Source organism: Panthera uncia (assembly GCF_023721935.1).
Source record: "Panthera uncia isolate 11264 chromosome B3 unlocalized genomic scaffold, Puncia_PCG_1.0 HiC_scaffold_1, whole genome shotgun sequence".
In the NCBI taxonomy this organism is placed as follows: Eukaryota; Metazoa; Chordata; class Mammalia; order Carnivora; family Felidae; genus Panthera; species Panthera uncia.
In genome coordinates, this window is record NW_026057582.1 from 45,563,771 (window position 1) to 45,577,517 (window position 13,747).

General features: G+C 36.6%; 1 protein-coding gene across 5 annotated transcripts in view; it reads left to right on the forward strand.

Moving 5' to 3' along the window:
- DDHD1 (DDHD domain containing 1) overlaps positions 1 to 13,747 on the forward strand; it is a 94,924-nt gene that overhangs the window by 49,431 nt on the left and 31,746 nt on the right. For all 5 annotated transcript variants that reach the window (XM_049611554.1, XM_049611556.1, XM_049611558.1 and 2 more), the window contains 2 exons: positions 6,427 to 6,533; positions 13,625 to 13,731. In XM_049611554.1, the coding sequence (XP_049467511.1) occupies positions 6,427 to 6,533; positions 13,625 to 13,731 (214 nt within the window). The remainder of the gene's footprint in view (positions 1 to 6,426; positions 6,534 to 13,624; positions 13,732 to 13,747) is intronic.

Below are 13,747 nucleotides of genomic sequence, written 5' to 3' on the forward strand. Positions count from 1 at the left end.
ATCTAGGAATCTGAGATACGGGTTTAATGACAGATTCACTCTGGCGCCATTGATAAATGAGAAGGTATCAGCTTGCTTTCTTTGGATGTAGGTGAGGGGAAACCTAATCCAAAAAGGCTTGAACCAAAAGTAGGATTTAGTAGTTCATAACACTGAGAAGTCTAAATGTAAGATGTGTCAGTCCTGAGAACTGAGAATCCAGTTTCTACTGTACTTTCTTTCATTTTTGAGCTATTCTCAGACATCTCCTGTGTGTGCTTCCATATATGGTCTATATTATATTATGTTCAACTTCAAAAGAAAGAGTAAGCCTATTTTTCCAGAAGTCCCAGCTAGCCTAGGCATTTCAGTGACCAATGGCGTTGCATCCAGCTGCCTGAATCTGTACATGTGGCCATGCAGGGTATGATGTATTGAGCTTGTCATCTCCCAGAGTCAGATGGAAGTTGGCTTCATCATCACCATAGGGAGAGGTAGAGCCACAAATAAAAATCAAGAGCTATTATTGTAAGTGGAATGAATGAATCCAGAGGGGCTAAAAAAATAAGTATCCGCTATTGAGAAGATTGCTGTCATTCCTTCAGAGACAGGGTAATTTGATGGAAAACCCCCCACATAAACTAGTAATTGATAGAAAATAAACAAAAAGAAATTCTGATTAATTATAAACAGGAAAATCCAGAGGATCTCTTAACTCTTTCCCTGCTTTCTACAATTCCTTAGTAGTCCAGAACTGTAAAAAGAGTAAAATTAACTTCATCCTTGTCACTACCATTCTGAATCTTGTTTGTATTTGTGAGACTACAGTTGATTTTCTTTTTTAAATTTTTTTGGCAAAACTGAGAAACCTGCAGCTTGGTCAAGAAGACCAAGGAAAAAAGTGTGATGTATTGTTGACCAAGAAAAAAGTAGATTCAAATTGCTAAAATCAGGAATGAAAGAGGGGACATAATTACTGACCTTACAGAAATCAAAGGATTATAAGGGAATACTATGTACAGTTCTGTGCCAACAAATTAGATAGCCTAGATAAAATGGGCAAATTTCTAGAGAGATACAAAGTACCAAACTGATATGATGATCAGTAAGAAGAAATAGAATCTAAACTGACCATTAAGAAGTAAAGCATTTGAATTAATAATCAAAAAACTTCCTTCCAAAAAAACAAAGATGCTCAGGATCAGATGGCTTCACTGGCAAATTCTGCAAACATTAAAAGAGCACCAATTCTTCATAAACTCTCCAAAAAACTAAAAGAGGAAGGAAGACTTCTCAACTCATTCGTTGAGGCCAGTATTGTCCTAATACCAAAATCAGACAGATATCATAAGGAAAAAAAACTTACAGATCAGTATCCCTTATGAATACAAATAACTATTCTTTATGGACCCAAAAATTCTCAGCACAATACTAGCAAACTGAATCCACCAACATGTAAAGAAGATTATACCTTATGACTGATTGGGATTCATCCTAGGAATACAAAATTGATTCAACATATTTTTAAAAATAACTCAAGGGTAATACACCACACTAATAGAGCAAAGGGGAACAAAAACATCACGTGGTTTTTGATGCAGAAAAGGCATTGACAAAATTTAACACCCTTTCTTAACGAAACACTCAGGAGAGTAGAGAGCGAAGGGAATTTCTTCCCTCTGGTAAAAGGCATCTACAAGCCCATGGCTAATATTACACTCTGACGATGAATCAGTGAAAGCTTTTCCTCAAGATCAGCGATGAGACAGGGATGTCACCTCCCAATTCTGATCAACATTGTACTGGAGGTTTCACCCAGGGCAGTTAGGCAAGTAAAAGAAATAATAAAAGAGATCCAGATTAGAAAGGAAGAAATAAAATGATCTCTGCAGATAACATGATCTTAAATAGAGAAAATCCTAGGGAATCTACACACACACACACACACACACACACACACACACACAAACTATTACAGCTAATAAATGAACTCAGCAAAGTTACAGAATACAAGATCAATATGCAAAAATCAGTTGTATTTATACACTAGCAGTGAACAATCTGGAAATTAAGAAAGCATTTCTAGGGGTGTCTGGCTAGCTCAGTTTGAAGAGCATACAACTCTTGATCTCAGGGTCATGAGTTTGGGCCCCATGTTGGGGTTGAGTTTACTTTTTTTTTTTTTTTAAAAAAAAGAAAACATTTCCATTTATTACAGTATCAAAAAGAAAAAAAGAATAACCTACTTAGGAATAAGTTTAGCAAAAGAAGTGTAAGTTTTGTACACTGAAAACTGTAGTACACCATTGAAAGAAATAAGAGAAGACCTAAGTAAATGAAAACAACCTACGTTTCTGGATTAGAAGATTTAATATTAAGATGGCAATACTTACCACATTGCTATTAAAGTCCTACCTGTCTTTTATGCAGAAATTGACAAGCTGATTCTAAAATCCACATGGAATGTTTTCACTTTTATGTGGACCCTGAGAAACTTAACAGAAGACCATGGGGAAGGGGAAGGGGAAAAAAAAAAAAAGTTACAGAGAGGGAAGGAGGCAAACCATCAGAGATTCTTAAAAACAGAATAAACTAAGGGTTGATGGGGGGTGGGAGGGAGGGGAAAGTGGGTGATGGGCACTGAGGAGGGCATCTGGCTATTATATGGAAACCGATTTGACAATAAATTTCATTAAATAAATAAATAAATAAATATCCACATGGAAATGCAAGGAACCCAGAGTAGCCAAAACAATCTTAAAAAAAAAACCAAAGATGGAGGACTAACACTTCCCAGTTTCATAAGTTGCTACAAAGCAAGATAAATGGATTAGAATCAGAGTTGGACTGATTTTTAGCAAGAGTGCCAAAACAATTCATTGATGAAAGAATAACCTTTTAACCAATGGTGCTAGGACACCTGGATATATCTGCAGAAGAATGAAATTAAACCCTACCTCACACGTATACAAAAGTTAATTCAAAATAAAGCCCAAATATAAGAGCCATAACTATAAAACTCTTAAAACTTGGGAGTATATCTTTGTGACCTTGGATTAGGCAATGGTTCCTGAGATACAACATCAAAAGTACAAGCCACAGAGGAAAAAAGAGAGAAATTGGACTTTGGCAAAAGTTAAAACTTTTGTTCTTCAAAGGACATTATCAAGAAAGTGAAGATGATCCACAGAATGGGAGAAAATATTTGCAAATCATAATCTCAGAAGGATCTGGTATCTAGGATATATATAAAGAACTTTTGCAGTTAAAAAAACCTAAATTTTTAAAATAGGTAAAGGATCTGAATAAACATTTGTCCAAAGAAAATATACCAATGGCCCATAAGCACATAAAAAGATGTTCAAAATCATTAAGTATTAGGGAGATGCAGTTCATAACCACAAAGAGATGTTATGTCACTCTATACCTGCTAAGTTGACTCTTATCAAATAGTTGGAAAATAACAAGTATTAGTGAAGATGTGGAAAACTTAGAACTCTCCTATGTTGCTGTTGGGATTGTAAAATAGTATAATTGCCTTGGAAAATAGTTTGGCACCTCTTCAAGAATTTAAACGTAGAGTTAGCATACAAGCCAGTAATTCCACCCCTAGGTATATACCCAAAAGAATTGAAAATATATCTACACAAAACCTTTTAAAGAGTATTCATAGGAGCATTATTCATAACAGCCAAAAAATTGGAAACAATCCAAACGTTCCAATGCAAATGGATAAACAAAAGCATATTCATACAGTGGAATATTATTCAACTATAAAAAGCAGTGAAGTACTGATTCACAATAAACGTGGGTGAACCTTGAAACGTTATGATGAGTGCAAGAAGCCAGACACAAAAGGCCACATATGTATGATTCCATTTATATGAAATACCCAGAATAGGCAGATCCATAAAGACAGAAAGTGGATTCGTGATTGCCAGGGCCTAGGGAGAGGAAATATGGGAAGGTGACTGCTATGGCTACATTGTTTCTTTTGCAGGTGATGTAAGTTCTGAAATTAGATAATAGCAGTGATTGCACAACTCTATGAACAAACCAAAAAGCCACTTGATTGTTCAGAAGGAAAAACTAGGGAGGTCGTGTCAAAAGGACACAGAAGCCAACTTGAAGAGATTTACTGATCAAAAAAGGAGACAATTTGAGCATCTGTAAGAATAGTAACTACAGTGGATTGAAACACTCCACTTCAAATATGTTTAAGTGTATGAGTTAGTAAATATGTCAAAAAATATAGAAGCTAAGAACTCAGTATTTTGAAAATTGTTAATAGAAGGTAAGAATTAACTATTCATCCTTCACTTTCTCATTTCATACAGAAACTATTTGGTTGTATTCCAAAGCAACCAAATATTTGATGTGAAGAAATTTCTCTTTCTAGGATTATAAGCTTTACAAACAAATAAGGAGTGATGGAACCATAATAAATAAATGAATCTAAGCAGTGATCGTCATAACTGCTAGCTTCACCAGAAAGAGACAAACACAGATGTATGCACCTATGGAGTAGCAGTCTTGCCAAAATAGTAGAACTTTCATCTGATCAAGCCCCTATATGTCACTAACAAGATACAGGAAGTAGAGGACAAAGAACATGTTAAATACCATAGGGATACAGTCATTAAAAATCAGACTCTGAGGAACTCTACAGGACAAAAATAAATTACAAAACAAAACCAAAAAAAGCAGGGGGGAGATGAAATAGATGAAAAGGGGGGGGGAGAAGAACCTGTCGATTAAAAGACACTTAAGAGACATACCTGCCAATTATAGTGCATGGACTGTAAAGTAGTCCCCCCCCCCCCCCGCGCCAACCCCCCCCCCTATCTGCAGTTGCACCCTCTCTGATGTCAGTTATCTTGGGTCCACTGCAGTCTGGAAGCAGATGATAGTAGCCTAATGCTGTGTCACGATGTATGTGTCATTCACCTCACTTCATGTCACCTCGTAGGCATTTTAACATCTCATATATCGTGGCAAGAAGAAGAAGGATGAATGCAATAAGATTTTGAGAGCCCACATTCATATAACTTTTATTACACTGTATTATAATTGTTTTTTATTATTGTTATTAAACGTTCACTGTGCCTAATTTATAAATTAAACTTGTCATTAGGTGTGTATTTATAGGAAAAATCAATATATATAGGGTTCAGTACTATCTTCAGTTTCATGCATCCACTGGGGGTCTTGGAATATATCCCCACATGTAAAGGGGGGGCTGTTGTATTTGGAGCTCAATTAAAATGTAAAAATATATTTTATGTTATAAAATAACATAGTCTAACTGGGAAAATGGAACTGCTAAACTACATATTTGCTGAAATTAAAGAATTGTTCAAAGTTTTGGTATGATTGGGGCACCTGGGTGGCTCAGTCAGTTAAGCATCCGACTCTTGATTTTGACTCGGGTCATGGATCTCACAGCTTGTGAGTCTGAGCCTCACGTCCAGCTCCAAGCTAGTGGTGCTGGCGGTGCAGAGCCTGCTTGGGATCTTCTTTCTTTCTCTCTCAAAAAGAAATAAACTTTAAAAAAATTAGTTTTGGGGGGTGCCTGGGTGGCTCAGTTGGTAAAGCGTCCCACTTCATCTCAGGTCATGATCTCATGGTTCATGGGTTTGAGCCTCGCATCGGGCTCTGTGCTGACAGTTCAGAGCCTGGAGTCTGCTTTGGATTCTATGTCTCCCTCTCTCTCTGCCCCTTCACCCCACCCCACTCTCTGTCTCTCTCTCTCTCTCTCTCTCTCTCAAACATAAATAAACATTTTTAAAAAGTTTTGGTATGATAATAGGTTGTTTTCCTTATGTTTTAGAAATAGATACTAAACAGTTTACAGATGAAATGATGTGATATCTGGGATTTCCTTTAAAATATTACAGGGGAAGGGCACTGCTATAAAGAGTTAGTGTGAGGGATTTGGAGAAATAATAGAACTATTCTATATCTTAATTATGGTGATGTTAACCACGAAATCTATACAACTGATAGCAAAAGGGGAAAAAAGTCAACTTTGCTGTATCTGAATTTTGAAAATAAAATTTTAAAATTCATATTATGGGGAGAATGAGTGGAGAAATAGATGAAATAAGACAGACCATGACTTGCCAATATTTGGGGCAGGGTGATGGCACAGGGTGGATTTGTTGCACTTTCTGTCTACTGAAGATTAATATATATAATTATTTAGAATATAATGTGAAAGCTTGTAATACTTGAAATCACTGATGACAAATTTAGGGAAATATCTTTGAAATGAGGGATTCCTAGTATTGTGAAATACTGCACAGTGTAACAATAATTAAAATATAATTGGACAAAGTTAGCAAGTAGAAGTTGTATGGTTAAAGATATTTTATACCATATAAATACATATGAGAAGTTACTCTGATAACATTTTGTTTTGTTTTTGTTTTGTTTTTTTTTTTTTAGGATGAGAGAAGCTGCAAGAAAAATAGAAGAAAGGCATTTTTCCAACCATGCAACACATGTTGAATTTCTGCCTGTTGAGTGGCGGTCAAAACTTACTCTTGATGGAGGTACAGTTTCCTTAAAAATTAAATGATTTAGTCATTGGCAACAAAGTTGCTCATTGGAAACAAAGAGCCTTTCATTAAGTTGTCTTGAGTATACTCACTCTTTGTTCTAGATTATTAACATAAAATCCATTGATATTTAAAATAATTATATTGACATGTTGATTTCACAGCACAGTTTTCACCCTTGCCCTCTGTGGATGGGGGGATGGGGAGCATGTGGGAAGACCAAAATGTGTAAAGGTTTTGACAGAAAGTGATTTGTCAACACTAAAAATATTTGTCCACTGTTCCATATGAGCTTACATTTTCTTTCTAATAATTTTCTTTTCCTGTATTTGGAAGATAAAATCTCAGGTTTTTTGTGTTCTTTTGTGGTTCCTGCATTCCTCAGGCTGGTGAATTGTTATAATCTAGCATAGAGAAATTATACAGTGTTTGTTTAATTAAAATCATTTTTGTTTGCTTCCTTTAAGAGCTGTTATCCAAAATATGCATCTTCCTCTACACAGAGTTATGACCTTTTAATATTTAAACCATTAGAGTAGCATGTTTCAGTCGATGATTTGCATAATCTGGAAAATGAGTTGTGCTAGACATGATGTCAGCTGCTTTTGTGGAGCTTTGCCTGTGTGCGTAGCACTCCACAGGGCATTTTACATGGAATATCTCATTGAATTTTCTCATAAACCAATGAAATATACCTAGTTTGTTTTCTCTACTGATAAGGAAACTGAAACTCATAAAAAGGTAAGTGAATCTAACTAAGAATGGCAGGCAGGATCTAGGTCTGTATGATACCAGAGTCCTTGTTGTCACAGTACCAAACTGCCTCCCTGGATGATCTCCAAGGATTCTTCCAAGACTGTGATTCTGTGTCATAGTCAGTTAGGAATGTCACTTATAAACCAAAATGGCATCCAAACCTGTAATGAGTTTAAAAAAAAAAAAAAATGCTAGTGACTAAAGAAGCCTTCTCAGCAGCAGGAGCACATATGTAAAGTTCTAGTGTAATAACACTATCTTTTGGGCTTTTCCCATTTACCCAGATAAATTTCTGAGTCTGCTCAGGGATGCAGACAACACAGATGAATGAACACTTAATAAAACTCAAATTTGTAATTTTCTGTTAGGTTTAAACTACTGTGTTAGTATCTCTAAGGCATTGTGCTGAGTGAAAGAAACTAAAGGAAAAACACTACTGTCTCTCTCTATTCTCAAAACTGCTGGTGCCAAAAGTGTGGAGGTTTTTCCCTATACCAACCATTTCTCCCAGTTCTGGGTGTCCTGCAATTTAACTCAGTTCTGCCACAGACTCCCCAAAGAGAGAGCAGTCAGGTTAAGGACTCAATGCCACAAGACTGACTACCCCTCCCACCCTGCTTCAGATGCAGTCACACATTCCAGGTTGTCATTCGTACTTCAGACTGGCTATAAATTGAGGAAGGGGGATCCCGTGGGGGATCCCATGACCCCATCCTGAGGTTCAGTAATTTACTAGAATGACTCACAAAACTCACAGAAGCATTTGTTTGCATTTACTAGCTTAAAACGCATGTACTGGTTTGAAGGGTATTACAGAGGATACACTGAAAAGCTAGATGAAGAGCTGCACAGGCAGGGTAAGGTATGGGGAAGAGGTGTGGCGATTTCATATCCTGTCTGAGTGCACCACCCTTCCAGTATCTCCATGTGTTTGCCAATCCAGAGGCTCCCCGAACCCTGTTGTTTGGTTTTTATGAGGGTTCCGTTATGTAGATGTAATTGATTAAATCGTTGGCGATTGACCTCGATCTCAAGCCCCTCACTCCTTTATGGAGGTTGGGATGAGGCAGAAAGTTTAACCTCTGATGACATAGTTGGTTCCTCTGGCAATCAGCCCCCATCCTTCAAGGGTTGCCTTATTAGCATAAACTCAGGTATGGTTGAAAGAAGCTTATTATGAATAATAAAAGAATTTCACCCATCACTCAGGAAATTATAAGGGTTTTAGTAACCCTGTGGTAAGAACCAGGGACAAAGATCAAACATATGTTTCTTATTACAGTTGACTCTTAAACAATATGGAGGCTAGTTAGGGGCATTGACCCCTCCACTCACATAGTCAAAAATTTGTGTATAACTTTTGACTTCTCAAAAACTCAACTACTAATGGCCTACGGTTGACCAGAAGCCTTACCAATAACATAGTCAATCAACATATATTTTATGTTACATGTATTATATTCTGTATTCTTATAATTAAGCTAGAAAAAAGAAATTGTTGGGGTACCTGGGTGGCTCAATTGGTTGAGCATCTGACTCTTGATTTCGGCTCAGGTCAAGCCCCGTGTCGGGCTCTGCACTGAGCATGGAGCCTGCTTAAGCTTCTCTCTGTCTCCCTCTGCCCCCCTCCTACATGTGCTTTTTCTCTCTTAAAAAAAAAAAAAAAGGAGAGAAAGGAAAAAAATGTTATTTCGGAAATGATAAGGAAAAGAAAATGCACTTATAGTAAGTACTGTACTGTATTTATTGAAAAGGATCCATGTATGAATGGACCTGCACAGTTCAAACCCTTGTTGTCTGGGACCAGCTGTGTATCACGATATTATAGCAGTCAAGCTCAAAGATTACATAATTTGCGCTTCCACTTATGTGACATACTGGAAGAGACAAAATTATGGAGACAGAACTGATTTGTGGTCACAGGGTTTAGGGGAGGGTTTTAATTTAAAGGGCAGCTTTTTAGGGTGATGGGAACGGTTCTGTATCCTGATCAAGGTGCTAGTTATGCAAAACTATATATGCATTAAAACTCAGAGTCAATTTTACTGTTTGTAGATTTAAAAATATTGATAAAGAGAATTTACCTACAATAAACATCATTGTCCTCATTGGTATTGAAGGGCTAAAAACATTTCTTTTAAATCAGGAATAAGCTAAGGATGTCTATTCTTATAACAGATCCTCAACTGGAAGGCGTAACCAGTCAATAAGATAAGGAAAAGAAATAATAGTTTTAAGGAATGGAAAAGATCTGTTTTCCTTTGCGGGTCTTATGGCTGTATACACAGAATACACAAAAGAATTTGCAGAAAAAATGAAATTAATAAGATAGTTTACAAGGCTGTGAAATAAAAGATCTATATGTGAAAACAGCTGCATTTCTATATCCCAGCAGACTATTTGAAATAGCATAACAATATAAGGTTCCTAGAAATCTAATAAAATATGTATATTTATATTAAAAATGAAAAAAACTGTTAAAAGATATTCAGTACAGCTTAAATATGTACAACGATCATTTTCATAGATTGGATGATTCAGTATCCTAGAGATGTTAATTCTCCCAAACTAACCTATAGATTCCATGCAGTGCCAATCAAAATCCCAGTAGAGTTTCACAAAACTCAACAAGCTGATCCTAAAATTATTGTAGAAGATCAGAGGCCCAAAAGTAGCAAGATACAGAACAAGAGGGTAGAGAGGGTGTCATGTCCTGGTAGATAATAGAACTATTTTTCAACTTTTGTATTTAAGACAATTTAGATTGGCAGAAGGGTTAGCCGACAGATCAGTGCTCCAGACTAGATACCCCTAGTTTGTGCTTAGGATCTGCGCTTAGTTTGCAAACCTGACATATGACAGAGATGGCCTTGGAGATCACTGGTAAAAGGTGGCCTGTTCCATAAATGGTGCTTGGTAACCAGTTATCCTATGGGGGAAGAAATGAAAATGATCCCTACCTCACATTTCAGATAGATCAAACACATAATTTATGAAAGCTAGGACTTTAAAATGTATTAGAAAAAATATATGGGAGAATATGTTCTTTCTTTTTTTTTTAACGTTTATTTTTGAGACAGAGAGAGACAGAGCATGAACAGGGGAGGGTCAGAGAGAGAGGGAGACACAGAATCCAAAGCAGGCTCTGGGCTCTGAGCTGTCAGCACAGAGCCTGACACTGGGCTCGAACTCACGAACAGTGAGATCATGACCTGAGCTGAAGTCAGACGCTCAACCGACTGAGCCACTCAGGCGCCCCGAGAATATGTTCTTAAACAAAACACAAAAACACAACTATAAAGTAGCATGGATAAATTTGATTAGATTGAAATTAAGAACTTCTTTTTCTCAAAAGATACCATTAAAAGTAAGGCAAGCCACAAATGGAAAAGATGTTGCAACAGAACAACAGATATAACCACCAAAGCTTTAATATCCAGAATAAAGAACAAGAAACTCAAGTGGATATTGATAGGCAGACACATGCACACACACACACACACACACACACACACACACGTGGATATATATGTGTGTATTTTAAATACATATTTTTATATAATAAAAAAGTGCATCTCTCTAGTAATCAAGGACATGCAATTTAAAACCACAATGAAATATCTTTAAACACCCATCAGGCAAAATTTAAGAAAGTGACAATACCAAATATTGATAAGGATGTTCAGCATTGACATTTATCATTGACTTTTGGTGGGAGTATGAATTGGTACAGTCACTTTGGAAGATGGTTTGACATTTTCTTATCTTGTTGAATGTGCATGTGCCCTGTGACTGCAGTTTCACCCCTCGGTGTATATATCCTAAAGAAACTCCCATACATGTGCACCAGAAGACATTTACAACAGTGTTATTAGGAGCATAATTTATATTAGCAAAAAACTAAAAATAACTCAGATGTCTTTCAAAGGAAAATGGGTACATTGTTAGTTATGTGTGAAGTGCTGTACAACAGTCAAAATGAGGGGATTACAGCTATCTGGCTCAACATCAGTGAATCTCAGAAACATAGTATTAGGGGTGAAACAAACAATGGACAGTAAGTTAATTTACATAGTGTTCCAAAACAGACAAAACGAAATATTTAGTCTCTGGCACGTAGTAAATGCTACAGAATTGGCTAAAATTATTAATGAACATGTAGGAAATCTGTAAAGAAAAGTAAGGAGTGTAATCAACACAAACTTATTTTATTTCATTTTATTGTATTGTATTTTTAGAGAGAGAGCATGTCAGCTGGGGGAAGGGCAGAGGGAAAGAGAGAGACTTTAAGCAAGCTCTTCACTCAGCGCAGAACCCAACACAGGGCTCGATCCCATGACCCTGGGATCATGACCTTAGCCAAAATCAAGAGTCAGACACTCAACCAACTGAGCCACCCAAGTGGCTCAACACAAACTTCTTATTGGTGGTTATTTAGAGAGGAAGGGGCATTTGATCATTTAGGGATATACTGTGGGTTTTAGAGATACTGGCAATATTCTTAAGCTAGGTGGCAGAAACATGTTTTCCCATATATAAATTACTCTTTCAGTTGCACAAAAATATTAAATATCTTCTTCATATGCATGTGTATTGCCCAGTACAAACTTTTTTTGGAAATGCATTAAAATGACATTTAAACTTTTCATATCAGCACGGTAGTCACATCTTTCACTTTTACAATTTAAAAATGGGCACAGGCTGTAAAATAGGTAGTGCAATCCATATCCTTTATGTCTTTGAAAAGACTTCTAGCTTTTGCCTGAATCCTTGTCTTCCAGTCATTATTAGAGTGTATTAAAGTAGGGAATAAATAAAAATCAATGCAGTGAGAAACTGGAAGATAAAAATATAAGCCTTCTGCTGCCCACCTTGCGCTTTCATGTTATGATATTCATCCAGGTATAGTGCTTCTTTATATTTCTGTAAGAAGTGCAAAGTTTTCTTCACTTTGTTAGGCATTTAATAGAATAATCTTCCCAAGGTAGAATTTCCACAGGTTAGCTGTAATTGCACTACGATTTATGTAACTTTTTTTTAATAAATTATCCCAACTTTATCTTGTTTACTGAGGAGGCCTGTTGCTGATTTGCCTTTGTGCATATTTGTAATTTGTCAACTCCTGCCCACAGCACCTTTGGTTCACTGAAGATAGATACATGTACAGTGTAGGGAAACTTTTTAATTTGTTGCTGATTTGTCACCAGTGGCTCTAGGCATTCCATATGGGTATTGCCAGGCCAAGGTGCAGAGGCCAAAGAAGGAGAAGAGAAAGGAAACAGGAAAAGAGGTATAGAAAAGAGTGAGGTCATGTCTCTTAACACTTGTTACAAGAATAGAGATGGCCTGGTTTTGCTCTGGGTACCCCTGAATGTCATGCAAAAGCCAGTACATAGGAAAAAATTGTAAATCTTTATAGATTTGATAATGGTTTTCATCCTTAATGTTCCTTTTCTTCCCACGTCCCCTTTTGTCTTTTACTGTTTTTTTCGCGGGGGGGGGGGGGATGGGGGGGGGGGCAGGGGATTGCAACATTTTGCAAGAAAGGAAAGTTCATTAGATGCAAAGCTGCTCTTGAATATTTTTCTTTGAGACTTTTTTCAGTTAATCTACATACAGTGCAATATTGGTTTCAGGAGTAGAATTCAGTGACTCATCACTTACATACAACTCCCTGCTCTCATCACAATAAGTGCGCTTCTTAATACTCATCACCCATCTAGCCCATCTCCCATCCACCTCCCTCCATCAACCCTCAGTTTGTTTTTGTTAAGAGTATCTTGAAGTTTGTTTCCCTCTCTTCTTTTCCCTCCTTTCCCATATGCTCATTTGTTTTGTTTCTTAAATTCCACATATGAGTGAAATCATATGGTATTTGTCTTTCTCTGACTGACTTATTTCACTTAGCATGATACATTCTAGCTCCATCCACATTGTTACAAATGGCAAGATTTCATTCTTTTGATGGCTGAGTAATATGCTATTGTATATGTCTACCTCATCTTCTTTGTCCACTCATCAGTCAGTGGACATTTGAGCTCTCTCCATAGTTAGGCTATTGTTGATAATGCTGCTATAAACAGTGGGGTGTATATACCCCTTTGAATCTGTATTTTTGTATCCTTTGGGTAAATACCTAATAGTGCAATTACTGGATTGTAGGGTAGTTCTGTTTTTAGTTTTTTGAGGAAATTCCATACTGTTCTCCAAACCACTCTTGAATACTTAAACATGAACTTAAAGACTTACTGTTTCAGAGAATGTAATTTTTTTCATATTTTTCCCTAAAACAAAGATCTTCTGTAAATTTTTTTTTTTTTAATTTGTAGACACTGTTGATTCCATTACTCCTGACAAAGTACGCGGTTTAAGGGATATGTTGAACAGCAGTGCAATGGACATAATGTATTATACTAGCCCACTTTATAGAGATGAAGTAAGTATCATGATTG